The sequence below is a fragment of the Colossoma macropomum genome, unplaced genomic scaffold (genome assembly GCF_904425465.1).
Source record: "Colossoma macropomum unplaced genomic scaffold, Colossoma_macropomum, whole genome shotgun sequence".
Taxonomy (NCBI): domain Eukaryota; kingdom Metazoa; phylum Chordata; class Actinopteri; order Characiformes; family Serrasalmidae; genus Colossoma; species Colossoma macropomum.
Genome location: NW_023494795.1, coordinates 35,635,346 through 35,660,880, shown reverse-complemented (window position 1 = coordinate 35,660,880; position 25,535 = coordinate 35,635,346). Strand labels below are relative to the sequence as shown.

General features: G+C 38.0%; 1 protein-coding gene across 1 annotated transcript; it reads right to left on the bottom strand.

Annotated features, from left to right (window-relative positions):
• Nucleotides 1–386: 386 nt before the first annotated feature.
• Nucleotides 387–24,842, bottom strand: sec63 (SEC63 homolog, protein translocation regulator). Its single transcript, XM_036582319.1, has 20 exons — nt 24,643–24,842; nt 21,229–21,328; nt 19,240–19,354; nt 18,146–18,258; nt 16,512–16,573; nt 16,325–16,383; nt 16,134–16,184; nt 15,908–16,016; nt 11,252–11,346; nt 10,677–10,809; nt 10,403–10,495; nt 9,672–9,817; nt 8,810–8,957; nt 8,637–8,719; nt 8,158–8,220; nt 7,531–7,698; nt 7,284–7,445; nt 6,742–6,942; nt 4,258–4,362; nt 387–3,394 (listed from the first exon to the last, which is right to left on the bottom strand). The coding sequence occupies exons 1-20, from the start codon at nt 24,764–24,766 to the stop codon at nt 3,257–3,259; spliced, it is 2,268 nt and encodes a 755-aa protein (XP_036438212.1). The 5' UTR covers nt 24,767–24,842; the 3' UTR covers nt 387–3,256.
• Between the last annotated feature and the right edge of the window lie 693 nt (nt 24,843–25,535).

Below are 25,535 nucleotides of genomic sequence, written 5' to 3'. Positions count from 1 at the left end.
ACACACGCAAGGAACTGACAAATCTGTGCTGGTTAGCATTTTGCAAACCCAGGCCAAATCATTTGCAGTACTCATCAATAGAGCTGGCTTTGCTAAAATACCCAAAAAGAGACTAATAAAAACCTTTTAAAGTGAGCTTGCATGAAAATTAAGTTCTTAATTTTTAAGTAATTGCTTAAGGGAAGAGGGCACAGGGGAAAAAAAGTATTTCTTCTCAGTGTGGAAATACCTCTCACACCTATCTGCATTTGATTCACATTACTTTATCAAATCAAAGAAATCACTGGTTCCTCTTTATGCTGTATGGTGAACTTAAGAAACAGAGGTGTAAACTAGGCTGGTGCATCTGATTTTTCATCTTCAAAAAAAGGGGGATAAAAGCTGATTTTAAAAGTTCTTTTATTTGAAATGATTTAAATACAAATAATATATTTATATATATTCCATTTACAATGAGTTTTCTTGTAAACAAAAGTGGCAGATACTGGTTTACTGGGCTATACACCTCTCTTCCGGGCTGATACACTGGGTCATACATGTCTGGCCTTTTATCAGCCTGTAAATGTGTGTTTCTATGATGTGTGGGCATGGGCGCGTGTGTGTGTGTGTGTGTGTGTGTGTGTGTGTACAAAGGCTTAATTTCATCTTGTTTTCGAGTCACAGCTTTCTAACTGATGCTACATTCTTCTGTGAATTAATAACACTAAAATATCTATCCAACTGGGAAATGTTAACAGTTTGGTAGAGCATCATTTAAATGGGTGGGGAGGTGGGTGGGCGTGTGTTACATGCAGCCAGAATACTACCTTTCTCTCAAAAAACACAAAGCATTATGCTTAGGCAAACGCTAATCCAAAACAACAGAAAAAAAAACTTACCAAAATGTTAGTTAATTTCCAAACAGAATTAAAATACATACATATGCCACTGAAATTCATCAAGACCCCTGCAGAATCCAGTATCAGCGACAAATTCATAACCGGGAAAAAAGGAAGAGAACATTTGAAATAATAGGATGAAACAGAAAGATTACAACTGATACACATCTCTACAATTCAATTTTCTTGCCTATCTGCAGAACATGTACCTCAGCTCCTCAAATGAACAGATCTGACCGAGCCGCTCTGGCCACAACGGAAATACGCTTTCAAAAAACTGCCTTGCTAACTCATGCACCCATCAAACAAGTCTGTACACAGACAATACTTTTAGTACAGGAATAAAAAGAACCCAGTCCACAGGATGGCTAAATTCTGCCCTTAAAACAGCAGGGGGCTGATGCCAGATTGGGGGCATCCAGCCCATTAGTAATCTACACAGCTCCACTACAGACATGTCACAGCCTACAAAAAGAGCTTCTTCAGATTGTAAAGCTACACTCCTCCCTCTCTGGCCATCCCGCTGACATAGAGCAGACCACTTGACTGACTGTTTCGAAACAAGACAGTATGCCACCTCGGCCTAGTCAATAATAACCCCCAACAAAACAAAATTATGTCGTTCCCACACAATGAAATATGTAAATAATCAAAAAATAAAATGTAGTCAAACTAGTCATCTCCCACAAGTAGCAAATTCCTAAAAGGGGCCTAATTTTGGCCTGCCGCTGCCTTAAAGGCTATGAGCTGTGATGTGAAACAAAGGCAAAAAGATTTCAAATGGTGGCCATCTTGCAATAAAAGTAACCCACTGTTTACATTACCTTCTCCAACATCAAAATGGATAACTGGCTTTCAAATAGCCAGTCTGGATCTCTGGTCATTTACCATGAGTCATTTATAACATACTTTAAATTAAGAAAGAAATAGCAAGAAGTCACTGTCCTCATTTAAAGGCATTCAAGCATATTGTTAATTACCAAATTAACAAAATTAGGGGGAACACAATGCAAAATTGCCCAAAAAACAAACTTACGACTAAACATCAGACTTCAAGATGAGATTAAGGCCTTTTAACGCAAGTGGAATGTGAACTAAAATGCTGAGGAAAAAGCTTTTTCAATCTAACCTGACATACATACTTTAATTGTGGTTGAGGCCTACACGCATCATACAAAATGAATGATGAAAATGAGACTTATTATAATGCTAATGCAGTGAAAATCTCATGGTTTTGTTGAATTGTCAGAGCACCACAGATCTACTTGAACTTACCGACTTCCATTTAAGTCAATTGTCATTTTCTGCGGCACTGCCAATTTAACAGACTCTAAGCCCTACCATTTCCACACCCTTGTGCTGAATTCAAGCTCTGGCGCCATTAAGTTAAGTATGTTTGAGTGCTGTCAGCAAAAGAAGGGCATTTTCTTTATGCACACACCAAAAAGAAAAGCAATTAAATAACACCTGCTGATTTTGGACATTCAGTAATCATTGAGATCTTCCACTGAACAGAATCTCTTGAGGGCAAGGGAAGGAAAGGTCTCACTAAAAGTGAGAAAGAAAAGCAATAATACAGCAGCCATGTCTATCTTTGTATTAGGACAAAGAAACACTAAAACTGAAATTCAAGCATACACTCCATTGTAGATCTGGCTGTGGAATGTCTGGAATCATCAGTCATCTGCACAGAAGAACTGTAAGTAAAGGGTGTTGAGCTTCATAGGAAGAGAGCAAAAGGAGAGCCTCCACATCCTTTAACTAGAGCAAAATGAGATGCATGATTAATATTTACCCCTCGAGTTCCCCATTTGCATTGTCACTCAGCTCCCTGTACACAGCCACAGCACTGCGGTGCACCTCATTATTCAATCCAGCTCACACTAGCCAGTGGAACTACATTTCAGGGACTACTTTGGAGTAAAAATGTGAGGGAAAGGAAAACCCACAACGCATAAAATGTGACAGAAATAAATGATGATCATGAGGTGTCTTTTTTGGGGGGAAGCAGTCTGTTTATTTGTCTTAAACGGCAGTTGGTCAAACACCTCTGATGAGGTGTAGTGGTGTCGGCGGTGCTGCAGGCACAAGCTCGCAGCCATTTAGATAATGGAAACATTAAAAAAAAAAAAAAGAACCGACTCTCATGTCCAATGAGTGGACATGTGAAGAACATAATCATGTGCGCAACCGTTTGTCTGGAACCAAGGCAGGGGTCATCACAGTCCATACCATCTCAAAAAAACTGTTTTTGCAGTTACAGTGGTATGGCAGTGGCTTTGGACTGTCTGTGAAGGTGTTCGTGTGTCTGTGTGTGACAGAGAGAGAGCGGCACATGGGTGCGTGAACCGAGTTAGAGTTCATGTGGGTTGGCTGGATTAGTCGTTGTCTTCATCGTCTTCCTCCGACTCTTCAATGCCGTCACTGTCCTCCTGATCCTCCTCCTCTTCCTCAGTCTCTGGGATGTCCCACTGTGGGTGGTTATCCAGCATGGCCTTCGCTTCATGCACCTCCAACTGGGGATTGCACAGACATGGTAGTTATGTTTGAGAACTAGAAAGCTTTCTTTTCATAAATTGATGTACTGATCTGACATAACTATATGAATAAAGAGATGTATACTCAAATTTTAGCCATACATAAAATCCCTAAACAGAAATGAAGGACTATGCAAGCAGGCCATGTGAGACACTACAGCTAGTGCTTACAATGGAATCAGGACTCGCAGTACACTTAAACATGCTTGTTTTTTTAAACATCCTTGGCTTACAAAATGAGAGGAGATCATACGGTCACCCAACCAGACTTTCAATGCAAACAGTAAGCAGTTGCTGTTGATTATATTAGTGACTACATAATCTACATATCACTTTGACAATCAGAGGCTTTTAAAAGGGCAACAAAAATGTAACCGAAGAATAAAAAAAAATTATGCATGGCCTTTCAAAGTTTCCAAAATTCTTAAACTAGGATGCCTTCCTGGTTTAGACTTCATTAAAGATGTGTATGGATGTTCTACAGTATATTTTGGATAAACAAGCAACAAACAAACCTACTTTATCTGGAAACATAATATAAAATAATAATAACACGTAATAAAAAACAATAATCCATGCTGTTTTCCATTTATACTCAAACAGTAAAAAAGTGTTGTGGTAAGGATGCGCCATGCTAAAGACATTTTCACCATTTTTCTAAAAATCTACACAGATTTTTATCTGTGTGTCAAAAAATGCACATAATTCTTCAGAAGGTACATTTTCATCAATGTTTTTTTTTTTTGTTGTTTTTTTTTTAACGGAATAAGCAAGGCAGTCCTAATTTTGAGGGTGTGGTCTTTCAAGATGCCAGCACTTTCAGAAAATTCATAGAAACTGACCTTCAGTGGCTTGACCTGATCTAATCCCATATAGGAATCTGATCTGAGGATCACTGAATACTGGTAGTTTCCTGTTTTTGATGGAGCAGGGAATTTCAGCTCAACCTGGGAAAATAAAACATTACGAACATGACTTTTCATTCTTACAACATGATGAAATCAGGACTCACAGTACACTCAAACATGCTGATTTGCTTTCAAAATGAGAGGACATTCATACTGTCACTCAACCTGACTTTCAGTGCAGACAGTAAGCTTATGTGAGGGAGTGAATTATGGCACAAAATCTGACTGCCCTGTAACTGGCCCTTTAAATAGGCAGACACTGCAGCATGGAGGTTGCCTGGCAACAGGCTATGGGGAAAGCTGCTGTGGAGGAGATGCAGCGCGCATCATTCTGTCCGTCTCTCTCTCTCTCTCTCTCTCTCTCTCTCTCTCTCTCTCTCTCTCTCTCTCTCTCTCTCTCTCTCTCTCTCTCTCTCTCTCTCTCTCTCACACACACACACACACACACACACTTATAATAATGCTCACGCACACAAACACATTCTATTTTCATGACAGGCACATTTTCTCAGACTGTATGCACATTCAACCCTTTGCATTCATTTTTAATCTAATGCATTCAAACAATCTACAATTACGCCGTAATACCCTCCCCCACCAAAATTAGTGAAATAACATCCTGCAAGAGCATTTTGGTAAAAAATAAAATACACACACACACACACACACACACACACACACACACACACACACACACAATACAGACAGTCAGACAATCCACACTATAATTAAACCACACTAAGCAAACTTATTCATATCTGCTAATGAAGAGATTGCTAGACACAACCATGCAGACTAATTGCTTCTTGCCATGGTCCCTCTTTATTTTGAATGAAACAGATGGGGAAAAACTGGGAAACAGACTGCATTAGGTTAAAGCATAGAAAACAACAACAACACACATACACACATGCACACACAATCCATCCCTATTCTGTCAAACAGACTGGTAATTGTGTTTGACAGCTGAACTGATATTGTGCTTGTCCAGGATAGGCCACTAGCTATAGCACACATTTTATTTCTAACATCCTGAGATCTTTCTCACAGTACAGATTCAACTGGTAATCCTCATTCTTACCAAAACCAGACACTCAAGGTCTGATGTTTGAGGTGGAACTAAGGCTCATTCTAAACGAGATACAATTTACAATGACAGCTCTGATCAACAAGATGCTTAAAGCCTATACTTAAAGTGAGTGGTAATACCGGTTCACCTGTTACAGAGCTTCAAATATTTGTCCGAACCTGACAAGACACGGGTGCTCGTGTGGAGTTCAGTCATGTTCGGATGTCATTCATCTAACGCGTCAGGTTCAAATTTCGTGCTCCATGTTCTCAGAGCCTGTCTTTCACTGATCAGACTTTACCATGCATTTCCCCCACTTGAGTTTCTCTTTACTTTATTCTTCACTACATTGAATACTTTCAATAGTTTTTTTTTTTTAAAGTAGCTAGCTTTAATTCAGATTCCCCTTAATTTACTTAACGTGAATGGAACTGAAAATAAATGCTAATGTGCTTTTGAACTTCAGCTCACCTCAAAGTGACTCGTTACAGTAAAAAAAAAAAAATAAAAGTTAGCATAGAGCAGCGAAGTTAACTCTAACCTGAAGAGAAAGCTTCTCTGATCCTGCAGTCTGAGGTAATACTAAACCAGTCTGTTATCAATGGAGCAGCCATTACAGAGATAAACATGAGGAATAGTAGCCCACTAGCAGAACTTCTGTTTCTGCCTCACTTAATCAGCTGCATCAGGCAATGCTGCAACAAGCAGCATCACAGCTGGTAGAGATAGCACAAACAACTTGAATATTTACCAAATTCCAGCAGAGTTGTATATGTAAGAATACCCTACTTACATATGGAACGCAGGTATGAGAAATGACTTCAGAAATTCAGACATGAACGTGAAGCAGCAATTTTGCCCAGCTTGAGGAGGTGTTGAGTGCTAATGCATAAGCACCACTACTTTTCTATATATTGTATAGTTCTAAGTTTACTATTTTACATATTTTGCATATTACTTTTCATTGCGATTTTGTTAAACATGGTTATTACTAGAAGTGAATACACATTCCATAATAAATGATGCACTCTCAACCTACAAAATAGCAATTTTTTTTAATCCAAACACAAGGATAAGCAGGTAAAATGGTTTCATCACTACAAGATCATAATTTTAAGTGGATTTAGAGCAGCACTATATATGAAACATTAAAGTTAAATCACTAACGCAATGTCTGTGTGTCAAAGTATCGTGCATCGTCAGAATGTCTTTAAATATTATAAAATGATATTTTTGCTATATTGCCCACCTCCACTAAACTGTTATGTGTAGAAATTTTAATTACACCACGATATACATTTTCTCTCCATATTGCCCATTACTACATTCTCCCATTCTCTCTCTCTCACCTCCTCTGTGTCTTTGAGTGTGCAGACATGGTATGGCATGGACACAAGTGTCTGGTCCTTGCGGTCAGCGATGTAGAGCCACCACCACTCCTGCTTCTCCTCAGGAAAGTACAGGCTGTAGACTGGATGTGTGACCTTGGACTTGGTCTCCAGCAGCGCTCGTTCACGGCGCTGGATACTCTGCTGCAGAGCCTCCCACTCCTACAAGTCATACACAGACAGACAAAAAGACTTTTATTACACATCTGCACAGCTTTCAACAACCATCAACAGTCATCAACCTTCAAGCTCCCCCAGAGGGTCTATGCCATGAAACGCCTCTTCTTACTTTTTGTTTAATTACTTTTCACTTTTAACTGATTGAAAGAAGTGGAGCAATTCCCTAATGTGTCTATACAGAATGCAAACTAAATGCACATGTAACTTATTATGCCACTACAGTATGTAACTGTAAAATAACATTTTAATAAATAAGCAACATAAACTAAACACATAGCAAACAATAATTTTAGACTAATGATTAATTTAAAAAACAAACACACCTCTTCATCATCTCCTGTGATCTCATCAACCTCAGTGTCACTCTGCTTGTCACTCTCCTCGTCTCTCTCGCTGGGCGAGTCCTTGTTTCCCTCTGCTTCATCCGATTCACTGCCTTTGTCAGAAAGGTCCTCCTCTTCCTCTTTTGCTACTACAGCCACTTCCTGTGTTAAGGCACACGAGCAGCCATTTTAATATCCCATGAACCAGAAGTGGACAACTGGCAATGTATATTTCACGATTGCTTACGTTTCCTGCGACGTTGCCATTGGCCTGTTTGGCCTTGTCTCCCTTGGCCTGCTGCTGGGAGACCGGCCTTTTCTTTGTCAGTTTCTTCTTTTTGGACTTGGCTGCTTTCTTAGCTCCTTTATTCTTGTTTTGCCAAACTTTAGTTTTGTTTTTAGCAGCGTCACCTTGCTACAAATGACCAAAAAAAAAAAATAATTCATAAATCAACATAAATGACGATTTTAGACTAGGGCTGAACAATTTGGGAAAGATATCTAATTGCAATATTTTGCAATTTTGTGATTAAAATGTGATCATCTTCTATAAATAAAGCTACAGGCCTTATTTCCCCCCCACCAAGAAGACCACCATATCTATTTTTTCCAGACGTTGAATGTAGTGTGCCAGACTGTCAGTTCAAGAGCGCCACAACATTGACGTAAGTTTCCTTACTTTGAACTCATTAAGACAATATTGTGAAATAAAAAACAACTAAATTAATGGAAACTTTTGGGACATCATTCAGCCCTATTTTAGACTATTTAATCTGATATTTAAAAAAAATACCTGCTACCTTACCTATGCCACTGTACTAATATTAATTAAATAAATACAGAAATGTTTGAATAATTATTAAACCAGACATACTGCCTCTTCCGTGTTGGTCTCTTCTGCAGGTGCTTGAGGGTCCTGCTCCTTCTCAAAGACCTCCTGGACAAGAACACAAACACACATGTATGAATGAAGTGAATGAGTGAAGAGTAAGAAATTATTAAGCTAGTCACCAAGGTTTTCAGAGTAAAATGCTTTCACAAAGGTTACTGTAATGTGCTTAAAACATTACACTGACCTCTTGTGGATACCACCTATAACTGCAAGTATGCCCGAAAAATTAATAGAGTCTAGAATGGCTGCAGTGTGCAAAACATTGCCCAGAGCTCTTTACTGCTCACCTGAGGCTGAATGCCCCTGGTGTGATTAAAATGAGCTTGCACTTGCTGAAAGCAAACCACAAGTGGCAAACTGCAGCCCTATTTGTCAACACTGTAAGAATCCAGATATTTGTCCTGCTGGCTAATCATTAGACAAGAATGCGACTCAACAGTGCATGCAAATGTATTACTTACAGCCATTTTCTTCCGCGTCAAGGTAACTGTAACCGTGACAATGGACCCTGCTGTGATGTTATTGCTGTCTTCATCATCAAGCACTGGAATGATACACAAACATACACACATTTTAAATTCCCTTCTAATATTCCTTAATGTTGGACACAGTCAACAATGCAGATCACCCCAACCTTGAAGCTTGGTATCCATGGTAATGTGGGGGAAGCTTCCAAGAACGGCCATGACCTCATCATACTTCTCTTCTCCTAGAAACCTCAGCATGTTCCTTCTGTCAGAGTCCTTCAGACTGACCAAATCTTGAATACTCCGCACCTTATACTGAGAAAGTAATTGAGAGTGAGAATAATTAACTGACTAATAAACAGACAGACAATGAGATACACAAAAGCTGTGACTTAAATGGATAGTGCTTTCCCCCTACAGATAACTGATCCTTAAGTGTCAGCCAATATCAAGTATAAATACTGATAATAACCTAATCTGAGTAGCCTATAAATCCTGATATTAGACATTCTACTTTTACATGGTAAAGGCAGTGCATGCATGTCTATAAAAATGATGACGTAAGACCAGATGTCATTGTCTAACTGCAGGCACAGGCTGACCATTATGCTGAAGGCTTAACCGAAGCTAAAAGCTATTGTTGCTCCAAAAGACTGGCGGTTCCTTCCATGTCTCTCTAATGTTCGCTCCCTCAATAACAAACTAACATTAAATCAGACTGTGAGTGACTACAGAGAAGGTGGGAATGTGAGACTGCAGAAAGATCCCTGACTCAGGTAATCAGATAAAGTACAACTGTTAGCATGTTTTGCACTGTTTATACATTGTGTTATCTGGCTTATTTATAGGAGTATAGAATTATAGGATATTTCAGTTCCTTCAAAACTCACTCAGAAATTCCATAAATGGCTGACATATGTAATAGAGTTCTGAAACCATTTCAGTAAAAGCCTTAGAAAGCCAGAACATATCAACAATGAACAAATTCTAATCACCAAATAAAACTCAAGAGATGTGTTTTATGGGTACCTTTTTGGAGATGCAGTATCTGAGGTGCTCCTCTTCAAAGTGGGGCAGCTGCAGTAGAGGAGACTTGGCCTCCTGTAGTCCCTGAACCACCATCTGACTCAGCTTCATACAGTTCTCTATAGAGGTCAATCTAGGAGCACGAAAACCTGCAAAAAAACAAAAACAAAAAAATGTAAAAATGTAAAATATAGGGATTGGGAGATCTCTCTGATGGAAATGGGTAACTGGACACAACATGGGGAAGAACATTTTAACATCTTTTTAACATATGCTCCAGACCCCTTCCCTGAGCGGATGAATCTGATGTTTGCAAGTGCTTTGTATTCAAAGACAACAGAGGCACAACTTGGTGAAGGATGTGTCTTCTGAGGACGCAAGCGAATTATCTACTATTGTCATCATATCTTTATCACTATAATGTTGATTTTGCATTTGAGAACAAAACATCAAGCCAGACATTTTTTCTGGGCCTGTGCATGTGATGTTAATCTAAAAAGATGAAGGACATGGTCTAAAACTCCGGCAAAATCTGACCCGACGCCTCTGTCTCTTAAAATACTAATTCAGGTTTTACAGGGTGACTCACAGCAGTGCATGGACACCATATTTTAGCACATTTTTCCTCCTGTCTAAGCAATGACAAACATAAAAAATAAAAAATAAACATAACTAGAAAGGCTTTATACTTTATGTCTGACTGCCAGTTCGATCTTATGATTGTGTGCACATACCTCCTCTGCTGGTGGCCATCATTGTGAGCTGGCAGCCAACATTGATCATCTCCTGAAGCAAGGCAGGACACTTCTTCACTACAAACCTCTGATCTGAAAGACAGACACATAAATAGCTGTGAGTAAAAAAGAAAAATTGCCTGAAACCTTGCAGCACACCAAGAACTGCGAAAAACACCTTGATATTCACTTTTTAAGACTATGAACAAACAAATATAGTGAGAGCATGGAGGTTCTTGAATGCATTGCCTAGGTGAGAGATTTTCATGTTTACCTTCTTCAATATTCTCAGACACCTCCATCCGAGCAAGGTGTGTGAGCACAAGGACACGGGCCTTCAGACTGTAGGGGTAACAGAATGGAGGCTCTTTCTTCTTCACATTGATGTTCCCCAGCTCCCGAATCAGCTACAAACACAACATGCTCAATGATCTATACAGCTTTCAATTAACATGCTAATAAACCTGAACTAATATTTTGGGATGCACAGATATGGGACTTTTACTTAGCCAGTATCTAATATTATATTATGTATCTACTGATGCTAATAGATAAATGTTAAAGTTGGGACTAGACTCATTTGGGTTAGAGTTACAAAGAATTATAATATTTACTTGCAAGTGGTTGTAAATGCAGAGAAACACAAATAAGAAGCAGACATTTTAGCCAGAAGTGCAGCATCGCCTAAATGCTCTTCTGTCTAATGCCAATTTTATTTAAGCAAATACCTGTCGATACAGACAGTATTCCGATATCAACATACATCCCTACTAATATTCAGCATTAGCATTCTTTTATCTTAATAACATTCCAGTATTATGTTTCTCATGTAACAACAGTGTCCTCTACCTGTGGAACTTCAATGTTGTCTGTTGGTCTTATAATAGCTTCTTTGTTGCTACGTGGGTCAAATTCGAACGCCGCTGTCAGCACCATCACTAACCCTGTGAAACAGTGAGGAGAGATGCAAAGCAGAGTCAGAAAGGAGACCATCTGTTTGGTCAAGGTGATGGCCAAGTACTCCTCTGATATTAAAGACAGTAATAAAGACACTGCGGAAAGAAAAATGACACTGCGGTGGAGTTTGAGTAAGGTCAGGTTTCTGTGGGCTACCTGGAGAAGTCAGTTATCAGGCTGAATAAAGACATTCTGCGATGTCAGTTCAGATTTTGAGTCAAAGCAGTGCTGGTCAGGCTCATTTTTTAGACACAGTCCATAATGTTAAAATGTACTGAAGTAAAATATTTGGGCAATAACAATATTGTGAGTAGGGCTAACGATTATTTCTAAAATCAGTTAACCTATCAACTATCAACTATTTCTTCGATAAAACAAACAAAAGCATTCTCTGAAAAGTACCCTTAAAATGGAACAAATAATACAAATTTGAAAACTCACCCTCTAAATATTAAAAAACTTTTGTTTACATTGATTTCTCAGTTGATATTTTGCTCATTCAAAAGTATAAAATGAATACAAGAGTTAAATGAAGAGTTATTTTAATCATTTAAAAGAGTCACAAAATAGTTAACAAAAGAAATAACAAGTACCATTTATGATTTAATGGCTATTTTTATTTTTCAACTCATTATGCTTCTTTTTTTTTTCATTCTAGCACACATTCAATCATTTTTCTATTTCACATTTTTGACACTGTTTATACGACTCTGAGTAGGCTATGTCTGCCTCAGACATGTGATACATTGTTGGCTAAAGGTTTCTGCATTCATCATTGCTATTTTTATGGCTGGCACGAACAACTGGCACATTTGTAATTGCATGGCTGTATATTTCGCAGATTTTAAGTGTGCAATTTCGCTGCTCTGCTAGCATCCTAAAACAGATTTAACATCGTCTCGTGCACTTTTTTTTTTTACTCCCCAGGACAACTGGAAGGTGTTAAGTCTGCAGCCTTACCATTTCATTACTGAACTGGTACATCAGTAATTATACCACACTGTACTTAATACCCCTCTCACCTCTTCCATGGGATGTTCTCTTTTCCAACATGTAGCTTATCATCACACTGCATTAACCACTTAAGCTAGATACATAAAGGTACATTACCAGCTAGGTACATTACCAACTATCAACGGGAGCAGAAAATGTGTTGGAACTCTCGTTAGCTGCTTTAGTTTTATTTAATTTGTGCTTTGTTTGCTGTGAATTCCGTGGGTCTTGCTTCCTTGACTTCATCTTCATTTGCTGCCATTGTTTAAAACTCTCTCTGTGCCACAAATTACTTATTATGATGAAAAATGACTGAAACAACATTGCCCCTGTGTGTTTGGAGTAAGTCTGCACAATAAATCATATTTTTGTCATTATCACGATATTAGTTTCCACAATAAACACATTGTTTAGAGATGCCGTGACAGAACAGATCAAATTACCTCATACACCCAGCGCCAGAGAGATTGAATTGCCGGCACAAACCATTAGAAGCCTCCTCTATGCTAGGCTTGAGCCCTGCTCTCCAATGTGGGGGACAAGTCACTTAACCAGTTGGCTAAATAGGCAATTACAAAACACTCAGGTGCACAGCTCAAAAACTACTCCATCCTGAACTACAGGCCTGTAAAAATGCATCAGACATTAGGAGTGTTCTCACACCCAGTATTGTGTCAAGTGTGCAAGGCAGTAATGGCTACTGTCACAACAAACGTATTAAATAACTAAATAAAATGCATGAAAAAACAAAAATATATATTCATTTTTTGTGTACCTATGTAAAAATGAGTGTTTTTATAGTTTTCATAGAAAAAGCTGTTAAGGTAATGATGACTGTTTCTAAGTGCACAAAAAGTAGTTCTGATGTAAGTAGCTGTTAGTATTTCATTTCACAATAGTAAAAGGTGCTTATGTAATTTTCTATTTTTGCCATTTGCTTAAAGAAGAAGGTAATCAGATTTCCATTTACACATCCAAAAAAGAAAACAAAAAGGTCTGTACTTGCTTCACATCTACTCACAAACTATTTTAACGAAAAGTTATCACTTCTCATATTGTCATTGTGATATCCAGCAGCTCTACCCAACATTGCATTTTTCGTCCATATCATGCAGTCTAAGTTTTGAGTGTATTGAAATTTGTCAGTATTAACCCACATGTTAACATTATACAGCATTTTGTTTTTTTTTTTAATAATACAAAAAAACAATTTCCCCTCACATAATCGATGCAGCCCTGAGAATAACAGTAATGGTATAGAGTATGTGGCCTATGTCCATAAAAGGATGAGAAGAACTGTTGTTCCAGCTGTGCACTGCTTTTAAGCAAAAAAATATTTCAGCACTATAATCCCAGTTTTTCATTCATATCTTTAACACATGTCCCATAAGCTATTTACTGTGTGATTTCAGTATTTAAATTACAACAAGTACAACTTCCTAAATGTATTCCCTTTGATGCTGCTAAGAGTTTACAGAACTTAAGTAAGCCACGTCTGGGACAACTGTAAGTGCAAAAGATTTAAATTAGCCCAGAATATACTGGCATTACACAAAGAGGTCTGCATGGGCATGCAACTGATATCTGAACTCAAACCATACCTGCAATTCTGACACTCCAACTCAATCAGGCCCAATTTGGGTACTGCAAACCCACGTGTGCACACCAAAAGATGGATTATGGCAGACGCAGTTTTACAGTGCTTGAGTTGAGACTTCGCATTTATCTGAAAGCTGAGCTTTTGCTGTAGGTTTAGCTAGTGCAAGGGAAGTGCTCTGACCATGACATTTGTTTCTGTCTATTGGCTGCTGCAGAACGGCTGCATCCACAGCTCAAAATACTGACGCTCCACACTGAACATGACCACGGTGCTTTTTATCTGATGCAACATCCTGTTCATTACTTCATCCATGGTGAACAGTTAGTACATAGTACACATACTATACTGTACTAATAAGCGAGAGAGTTTAAGGATGTGTGAAAGTGTGCAAAATCTATTATGTAAATTTACTATATTTAAACCTAATGAATGATTAAAGAAAAGAAAACACACACACAAGCTTGACCCAAGCCCTATGTTGTATGTGAAAAACATCTCGAACCCGACAGGAAACTTGATATTGACAACCTAGAACATAGTAACTTTTGTTTGAACCCACAAATTTTTCAGCTGACCAAAAATACTGGACTGACGAGTGTTTCTCACTGCCAAGGTCCTGATAGATTGATTGTTTAAACAGTAGCTCTGGATGTCTACTCTTGGTTTGAGCCCTGAGTTCCACCTTTGAAGAATGCATTTGTTGTGAAAAAGATAAACCATCGAACACCAGATAGTTGTATATGGCAGAAAAGCAAGCCATTTTTGAAGCTGAGAGAAAGAGGTGAAAAAAAAAAAACAGCCATTGCATTAGCACTGTGCATAGCCATTATGACAATTTGGAATGTACTGAAAAAGAAAGACACCACTGGTGTACTAACAACCAAGTTGGCCAAGAAAAACAACAGCAGTTGATGACAGAAACATTGTGAGAGCTGTGAAGAAAAACCCAAAAATAACAGTCATTACCGATGATCTCCATAGGGCAGGGGTGACGTTATCACAATCCAACATTCGAAGAAGACTTTGATAGCAGAACTATAGAGTCCATACCACAAGATGAAAACCACTCATCAGCAGTAAGAATTGGAAGATTGGAATTTGCTAAGAAAAGTCATGGACTGATGAGACCAAAATCAATCTTTACCAAAGCGATAGAAATGCCAAAGTGTGGAGAAAGAAAAGATCTGGTCATGATTCAAAACATATGGGCTCATCGGTCAGGCATGGTGGAGGTAGTGTCATGGCTTGAGCTTATATGGCTGCTCCTAGAACAGGCTCACTAATCTTTACTGATGATAACTCATGATGGTAGCAGCAGAATGAATCATTCAGTCTGCCAATTTACAAAGAAATGCATCCAATCTAATCTGAAGGGCCTTCATCATGCAGAAAGACGATGACCTTTAACACACTGTCAACACAACAAAGAACTTCATCAGGGGGAAAAAGTGGAAGGTTTTAGACTGCCTAGGTCAATCATCAAACCTTAACCCAATTGGGCATACATTTCACCTCCTGAAGAGGAGACTGAAGGGAGAAACCCCGCAAAAACAACAAATAAAAGAAAGTGTGGTAAAGCCTGGAAAAGCATCACAGAAGAAGAATGCAACAGTTTGGTGTTGTCAGTGGGTCACCAACTTGAGGCAGTTATGGCAAACAAAGCATCTGGGTGGACTACAACCAAAGGTGCCATGCTCCAGGCTGTTAAATATAAATACAAAGAATTAAAAGCTGAAATTCTGATCTGCTGTCTGATATTTACCTTTTGATCGCAAACCCAGATGTCTTCAGTGTTGGCAAAAACAAAAGAACTGACCTTTCCAGAGGAAACTACATTTCTTACTTTATTTATGTGTGTATATATACACATATATTATTCTACAGATGCTGTAGTTCTATCCAACATATCAAATTTGATCCCCTCATGGACACAAATAGTAGAAATGTGTACTTACGTTTCATGTTCATGGTGGGTGTTTTGTACATAAAGTGCATGAAGAGCTGAGTTGTGTTAATGAGGATCTGATCACCACTGTAGCGAATAGAACGGTACCACCACGTGCCCTAAAACACACAGACGTATACATATATACTATTTGCACTGACAAAATTTATTAAGGTAAACACAGGCTTTAACTGTAAGATTTCAAAGAAACTCTAGTAATAAAAGACGTATCTCACCACAACCACAGGAAGAATGACCATAAAAGCCAAACCATACACCAGCAGCACCTGCAAACCACAAACACAGGTCAATAACATAGGCAGCACACAAGAACGACTTGTTTGGGTGTTTCAGATATATGAGACAATGTGGCATCTTAAATAACTTTAGAGACAAAAAACAAACGATTATATCAGAGACATCCTACCAGCATAGAGTTCTTCTGGTCAACAATCCATGCAGGGAGAGCAATTCCAAAACTTGTGACTAGACAGCAGAACGATCAGAACGCAAGAAGAGAGGAGACATAGAGACAGAATTTTAGCTTAATGTAATGCAACGACAGAATTAATAATGATAATAATAATAAAAAAAGTCATGTCTAGGGTCTTCACCTCTAGGGCCATCTGGGTTGCCGTAAGTCTCCCAGTTTTTCCGTGATTCCTCATTAGTTAAACTGCGAAAGGAAACAAAACAGAAATCTATTCAGTTTATACACAGTACTCGGCAAACGTTTTAGGCACCCGAGAAATTTACACCTGAGTAAGTGTTTATATACTCAGACAAACACTAATATTAAAATAACTACAAATTACACTCGTACAATACATGGTGGGTTCTATGCATGGCAATGTGTTCAATTAACCATTTTCAAACCTCTCCTCATAGCACCTTGGTATTATTTGCAGTTACAACTTTGTACCTGATGTGGTAAATCTCTGCTTTATTATGTTAAATCAAGAGTGCTGGTGATGAAGTTTAACAACATCTACACAATGGTTGGGGGCATCCAGCAGACATCCGGAGTCAAACTTCATCAAATTAGCTCACAACATGTCAACTACATTTTGCCAAGATAAACATCTTTAAACAATGTGCTAAAGTGCCTAAGACTTTAGCACAGTACTACAGTTCAAAACCAAAATAAAGATTATGGAAGGATTGAAGGAAGCCTTGAAGATTATACTGTTGAAAATTTATAGAGTTTCTTATGAAAAACCAATTAGGAATGCACGGTTTCAAGTTTCAGCCAAAAAACAATTTCGGGTCCAAAAAAAAACCCCAAAAAAACAAAATTCACTTTCAGTTTTCAGCCTAAAGTGAAATCTTTGAGAAAGAAAAAAAAAAGGTAGTGTCAAAATCTAAGACTAATACAGATTAAACAAGCCTACAAGAAAGTGTTGAAATCTAAGACTTCAAAAATGATTAAAATTATTCGTAATAAAAATGAGAAACGGCGACTAAATGTTTTGGTCAGTGCAGACACATTCAAACCGTTTGAGCAAAAGCTGACCAACAGTGAAAACATCAACCGTGTGGAACTATTTCCTCGTTTCTGTGAGGGACAACAGACAAGTGAGTTGTAATCACTGCTCATGCCAAGCATTAAGAGGCCCAGGACTTAACTACTGGTTTGATAACACTTCAAAACATCTCGCTCGATATACAAAACACAGCAAAAAAAACAGAAGCAAAGTCCTTAGCTAGGCAAAGCCATCTGTAGTCTCTGTATTTGAAATGACGCAAAAAATAAAAGTGCAAACTAAAATAATTAATGGAATTCACTGCTTTGGATGATCTTTGGTTTTCGTGACACGTACTGTAGTCTACATACTGTATTAATTACACTAATTTGATTTGATATAAATAGCTTTTATTTACTGTCAGATTTCTTGTGAAGCTTTAAGAAATTTAAGATAAAAAAAACATCTAATCGCAAACACTCTAGCTAAAGTTTCTGTTGAGGCACCCAAAAAGAACTGAATTTAATAACGTGCAAGCTTTAACACAGTAAAGCTGAAGTGATCAAAATGTCCTTGAAAACAGATGCTCCGTATTATTAATAAAACTTTTATAGCTCGTATCTGTAGAAGCCAGCGTTTGTGTGGGCTGGGGCCCATATCCAACATGGTGTCACACATTGTGTTCAGAGCAATTGTTTCCAGTTTGGGGCACAACGGCAAAATGAGCAGAAGCGCTATAAATAAAACAGAACAATGAAGCTCAAACATAGTGTGACAATCCTTACGCTGAGTAAGCTTTAGCTATCTTCATGAACAAGGCCTCATCTCCTCCTTTGTCAGGATGGTATTTCAGTGACAGCACTCTGTACTGCTTCTTAATCTCAGACACAGATGCCCCCTAGACAAATACAAAACATAAACACAGACAGTTAGACCTCAGTCAGTGCCCATTCTGCAATGCAACATACAGAATCTGAGAAGGAACAGTGAAGAGAACACTCTCCTTATGGTTGCTCAAAAAGAAATCTTCACATAGAATACACAACATGTGTGTACAGTCATAAGCAAAAGTATGAGCATCCCCCAATTACACTTTTTGTTGATTTTCTAAGCGAAAATAAGTTAAAGCATCCTCTATAGGGAACAAACTTAAAAGAGGAATTCCACTTAATTAAATGATCAAGACATAAGCTAAGTAATTCAGAGTGGTTTGAGGCCCCAGTCTAGAGAAAGCTGCCGAGGCAGAATTGTTCACAGTGGTGGTGACAGAAACCAGATGTCCGAAGCAGTTAATGTCTCTAAAAGCTACAACACAGAAAGCTAGTAAATGAAATGGTTACAAATACTTTGCATGATGCTTGAAGGTTTGTTTTATGATGGTTTTGAGACAACAAACTGAAGATTCTGGCCTAAAACATATACTTTTCTAATGAGTACGTTATCATTATCATTACATATAAAAATTCATACTGCTCATTTTGAATAGCAGGTAAAATGGCTATATTTGTGCTATAGACACAAATACATATGTTTATATATGTTTACAACTTAACCATTGAATTAAGAAAATGTGAAAAATCAGTGGAATTCCACTTTAAATCTGGCATTTTTCTGCAAATATTAGAGCAGAATTTTCATTTTTAAGTTGAACTTAAAAGTACCAGGGGGAAAAACAACTCAAAATATAAAAATGTGCCGTAACATTTGCACAGGCCACATTTTAGGTGCGATTTATTCCCCCCCAAATATAGTAAATTGAACATATAAACAGTAATTGTGCACACTTAGAAAATTAAGAAAACGTCATTAGTTTGGGGCGCCCAAACTTAGGCATATGGCTGTACTGTAAAACACTGTAGAAAGAAAGTGTTGGTCTTACCGCATCCAGCTGTAGGACCTCATAGGGGTTATACTCCTGGTACTCGCGATCTAATTTAGACACCTTATAGGCCAGGAAGATAAATACTGCCCAACCAAACAATAGGGCTGCTTTTCTGTTGAGATACAAAAACAAATAAAAGGACATATTTATATGTGTAACGTATATATGTTATAAGTGTATACAGTAAACTTAAGAACAGTTGATTCTCTTTACACAGCATCAAACAGAGCCTCTAAATCTAATCTTCCCTTCTCCACACACACACACACACACACACACACGCGCACATGTATGTATATATATTTGCTTTCTCTACCACTACATGAAATTACCAAGATATTCAATCTCAAGGTTGAAAGGAACTGAGGGGGAAAAAATTTCATAACAGGTATATTTTATACAGTTATAGTTTCCAAGGCAACATTATTAAAAGGAACTCTCAACCGTACAAAGGCAAGTTTGAACATATTCATGCAGCACATAAAAAATTAACTACAGCTAAAACAATCATTGAGATCAATGCGACATTTCAGTGTGGTTTTTGTCAGTATAATGAAACCCTCCTGCTGAATTGTATCTGTCATTTGATCTGGACACAGATCTCTAGGAAAAAAAAGGCTCCAAAGAAATTGTCAAGTGTTCTAAATTATGAGATTTTTTGTTTTAAGAAAAATAGTTAATGGTACCTGCTACTGTTTGCGTGGCTTTGAGAACTCAAAGCTGCACATGATTAAAGTATTAAAGTTAGGACTTTCTGATTTAAATAATTAATCCTGATTAATCACAATCGCATTTGTGTTATTTGCTCAAACGTCACTGAAAGAGCTTCTCTATTTAAAAACAGCAACCGTACAAAATAAGCTTCATTATAATGTATTCTCTAAACTAAATTCAACCTCAACAAAAAATCATGTGATGAACATGAAAATAAGGCAAACACATTGTCACCACCGACTTCCAGCGAGAGCAGCAGCGGTTGCTGCATCAGCTGTGTTTTGCTTGATGCTTCTGGCTAAACGTAGCTGGAAATAACATTTAGGAAGCGAGCCATCAATGAAAGTTGCCATTTAAAAGCAGTATTTGAATGAGAGGGTTACAGTTGCAGAGTCATAGCAACAGTGTGTGAGCAGGCATGCTTCAGGCTGGAATTACGGATGGCTGAAAGTGTCAAACTAAGAAAATGCGTTAACAGCATTAAATATGTGATGCTGATAATTTATTGTGTTAATGTGCTACATCATTAAAATGGCATTTAATGAAAATGTGACAGAGTTCATAAGATCTGTTTTAAGCACACAGACATGTCTTACAAGCCACTAAAATGCCTTCAGCCCAAAGCTGTCAGTGCCTAAGGGACATCTGCACAACAGTCTGCCCTTCAACAGTTGCGCTTTTCATCAAAGTGACTCTCACAGGAATTATGTACTTTTTTTTATATGTTGCTTTACTGAATTATGAAAATAACCATAAACCTCTGTACAAATTATGCAGCTCATGTAACTACTCTTAACGTTATCCCATGTCCAACACAAAAAAACCAAGATATAAAAATTATATCCATCTCTTAACCCTGCAAGTGCACTACAATGCCTGGTGATGAGCTACATTGGTTTGACAATATTAAAAGCACTTTGAGAGATGACTGTCAGTGCAAAGAAAGACATCTATGCTCAGATCCCTCTGCCTCGACCACTTCACTGCATCACAGTAAATAAAAAAAGCAGCTCTACTATTAATAGCTGCTGATGCACCAAGACCATAACTTACAATGCATCTCTTTAAAAGGTCCAAACAGAAAGTATAATTATACTCCTTCTATCTTTGCTGTGAGAGCTATTTTCACTCATTTGCACATTGAAAACAAAAAGTGTCAACATCATGTACAAGATTTTTAGTGCAGTATAAGCCCAGTACCACCAAGCAGTACTGGTGCACCCACCACCTTCTCGGTCTCTCAAACAAAAAAATACTCAAAATCATACTTACTTTAGTGTTGGGACAATGCTCTGCTGTGATTTCATAAGCCGAAGGCGATACCACAGACATCTTCCATGAACTCTTCTCAAGCTCTTCAATCGTAATTGCTCTGCAAGTACAAAACAACTAGTAAGTAAGCAGCATTTATCAGCTACATCAAATAACTATCTATCCATCCCAATAGCCCCACAGGACTATACTGACCATTATCACTATCAACGCTCACTGTACCTTCTTCCAAGTATTTATGATTCTACAAGTTACCTAAACGGGCTCAGCCTCCTCTGGACTACACCTAGGTCTACTAAGTATAAAATACATTTCTGGGAAGCCCAGTTCAACCTGCACAGGTCATTAAATATTAACTATAATTCCTATTTTAAACTCTCAGCTACAACTGGTGATAAACCAGGCAGGTGGATTTTAAGGTTTCCAAACTAACTCTGACTCAATCTATCATCGACACCAACATATTCAAGTTGGTGACAGACTACCGTACACTAGGGCAATTTTTTTTTTTTTTAAATAGAATACATTATCAACAAAGTTGTCTTAAGTTTTAAATGGGGAAAATTAACCTAACACAGAGCTCGTGAACTGCCTGTAGATGAGTTAGACCAATTAGAAGCTAGAAAACACCCTTGTTCTGTATATGTGACATCACAACCATCACAAACTAATAGTCTGGTGCATTCAAGCATCATACCACAAAAGGTGGATATACTGCTCTTCTTGGCCAAAAACTAATTTATAGAAAATAATTGCATTTAATTTGCAATCGTAACACTGGTCAGAAAAACTGCAATTAGATATTTTCCCCAGATCATTCAGCGCTACCCTAAACTGTATCAATAGCTCCCTAAAGACCAAATCTAGCCTTGTAACATTCTCTACTGAGGATGCTGTGGCGGCTTTGGCAATTTCTGCTTGGGGCTTTAATGTCTAACAGTTTCTCTAAACCATATCCCTTGAGGCCTCCTGCACTGCACACATTTTAGTGTTCTACCTGCTCTCAACAGTTTGCTCAACCCAACAATTCACTACTGAGCCCCTTGTAAGCAGTAAAAATGTGTGTTATTTAAAAACTAAAATATGCATGAGGGAAATTTCAAAAACAAGACAGCAAATACTGTGTTAAAAACATCTGACTGCCTGAAAGAACAGAAAATACATGTTTTATGAGCAAAGATGTTGGCTAACACGTTTTTTTCTCCTTATTACAAATATAACAGAACAAAAAAGCTAAAAAGACATATCTTCTGTTAAATGAAATCATTAAAGCCCTGCATTGAGTATAATAGATTATATCCATATATGACATATGCTAAAACTTCACACCAAGGTACTCCTACGTACTTAAAGATTTAAAATTGCCTTTATTTCCATGACAAACCTATTAAGAAACATTGAAAGGCTTCCTAAATAGATTTGCCATGAAAATAAAGGTACATTTTAATTTTTAAGTACAACATGCAAGGGTGCCTTGGTGTGAATTGGTATTGGTATATCCAGCCTTGCTACCATAGAGCACCTGACACTCACTTTTTATACATAAGTTAAAAACCAAATCAAATGAATTAAAATCTCTCAAATTGAGTTACAAATTCCATTAGTACATGCACTGACTGTTTTGTTGCACTCTCTCTGTAGCCCAGCAAATGAGCTCTCAGTAATAATCAGTAGCTTAAAAGGGAAATCCACTGATTTTGCAAACGTTCTCTACAATTAAACCAGATGCAAAAGTCGTTCAGAGTGGTCTGATGTGAAATGCTTTGTTCTAGAAAAAACTTACTGAGCCAGAACTCTTCACAGTGATGGTGATAGGAACCACACATCCAACTCTAAAAGCTTCCTCCATTCATTTATGATGAAGTGTGTTTTAAGGCTAAGGTGTTTCTCAATCTTGGTCCTGGAGGCCCACTGCCCTGCACTTTTTAGTATGATCCAACTAATCAGCTCATTAGTGAGTTAAAGTGGGTGTGTTAAACCAGGAAAAGCACTAAAGCAATATAGTCCCAAATAATTTTAACATTTATATCTATTTTACCATCATCAAACAGGTTTAACAGACATTTTGAATAGTAAATAAAATGCCTATAGTTGCACTATTGACACCACGACCCCTGGTTCCTGTGGCCACCACTGTAAATAAATCCAAATTAGTAAGTTTCTTTTCAATGAACCATTTCACATCAAACCACTCTGAATGACATTGATTACGTCTCAACGACATTTGCAGAATATGTTAAAAATCGGCCGAATTCCCCTTTAAGATCGATGGGTTCAACAACAGCAAGGTGGAATTCCTGGCATTATATCATATTCCTGGAAACCGCCTATATGGCAGACAATTTAGTGCATATGTTAGTGCAAATCTATGATCAGCTCCTCTGTCGAATCAGATACTAGGCTACGTCGTATCACCCAAGTAACAACCTCCAATTCGACACGTCAGACTGAAGACGTGATTGCTTGGACACATCAGCTGGCGAGTAGCCAGATAACTATTTATAAGCAGGATTTGTTTTGTTCATCCCGTTGCTGTCAAGCTAGTTTAATAGCCTAGTTCAAATCAGATACATTAAACACTACAACTGCCAGAAAATCACAGAGACAGAGGTGACAACCTGCTTTCCGATTATAGCTAGTGGCGACCCCCCTAGCGTGTTAACTTCAATACGAATACGCTGAATACCAGTAACGTGAACGTAGCACTGCAAGAAGACGCAAAAACTTTCCCTACATTTCCCCACCTAGGTTAGGTTAAAACGTCGAGGTCAATCTACCGATCAGTCTGTCAAAAAGCCAAAGCGTTCAATTATATACTAGTTACAAACCTAAAAATGTCAAACTCCCGCAAGCAAGCCACAGACCCCCGCACTAGCCATTATATTAAACTGCTAGCTCACCAGTGTTAGCTAGCGAAACGTTTATCGCCGTTCGTGTGTAACGTTAGTGCACACGAATCTTATTAATTCTGTCCATTCAGCTCACAATTCAGCTCCACTGCTGTGATCACAGTGGCAGCATTTTAAAAGGCAGACACGACAAACGGTTACGAAGCAGCCCATTAACACCAATACAACAAGTCTGCATAGGGTTCCAACTCTAGCTAAAACTAACAGACTAGCTAACTAGCTAGCCATATCAACAACACTCGAACCAAACACGTTTCGCGTAAACTGTTATCTAATAATCCACTCGCTACAAAATTACACGTATCGCAGCCACGTGCCTTTGAAAACGAACTTTACACGCAGTTACACTCGTTAGCGAGACACCCGTCTTCTATAAGGGTTGTTAGCGGTCGGTCATCACGTAGGAAAGAGATAACGCTTCGCATTAGCACACTGTTAGCTGTTAGCTATCGCTACTTAGCTGGCGATGTTTTTCTCGCCTGTAACATCTTTCTTGTATTATTACCTGCATTCTGATCCCGGGGCCAGAGGTAATAGGTGGCTGGGATGACAATTAAGCCAACGAAGGACGTGAGGAAATAAAAAAATGTATTGCCACTGTCGTCGTACTGAAACTGCTGCCCAGCCATTTCGTAGCAGCACCGAAGTCGCCCCGCTTCTCCTCCGCCGCCGCCGCCTCTCCTCCTCCGCCCCTCAGCTCGGGCTGACTGACTGCTCACACGCACACAGGCAGGGTGAAGGCGGCTCTTACAACCATTCTGAAAAATATTGGGGGGGCAAATCTCAAAATAAAAGACTTGGTTTTGTCATTCAAACTCTGACAAATATGTGAATTACAGTTTCATATCTTTAGATGTTGATCTTATATGTATTTTTTATAAAATCACACCCGAAATGTTAGTTCCAAGTAGCAGTTGCGAATGCATTTCTTTAAGGAGAGCTTACGTTTTACGACTTTTATTTTGTCACATTAAAAAAAATGTATCTGCTTCATTTCGCTTACTTCACAGATGCTTGACGCGTGTAAATGTGCGTCTGAAAGAGTCCGCTCTTTTAGAATACGTGTTCTACGCATGCGCTCTAAAACTTTTCTTTTTTTTTGTATTTTAATTTTTTAAACAATCATATACGGGATAAATGTACAGCTCCAATTATATCTTGAAAGAATTAAACATACACATTTATATTGGATCTATTCAAATGAAAGGATAATATATACATCTACACATAAATAACAAAGTAAAAAAAAATAAAATTTAGATGAATACAATTTTTTTTTAAATAAAAAAATAATAAATAATAACAATAAAAATTTGACCAGTAAATGGGTCGTACATAAATATAATCTTTTACTCAATGAAGTGCTTTAATAATTTCATGTCTTTTTAGCTTTTCTGT

What these genes read in the sequence shown, in the direction of transcription:
- sec63 (XM_036582319.1), bottom strand. Translation starts at nt 24,766, where the DNA reads ATGGCTGGGCAGCAGTTTCAGTACGACGACAGTGGCAATACATTTTTT. An exon ending in ACCCACCATGAACATGAAAC is followed by an intron (nt 11,347 to 15,907) that starts GTAAGTACACAT and finishes ACTGTTTCACAG; the next exon opens with GGTTAGTGATGGTGCTGACA. An exon ending in GATACTGCATCTCCAAAAAG is followed by an intron (nt 8,958 to 9,671) that starts GTACCCATAAAA and finishes TTACTTTCTCAG; the next exon opens with TATAAGGTGCGGAGTATTCA.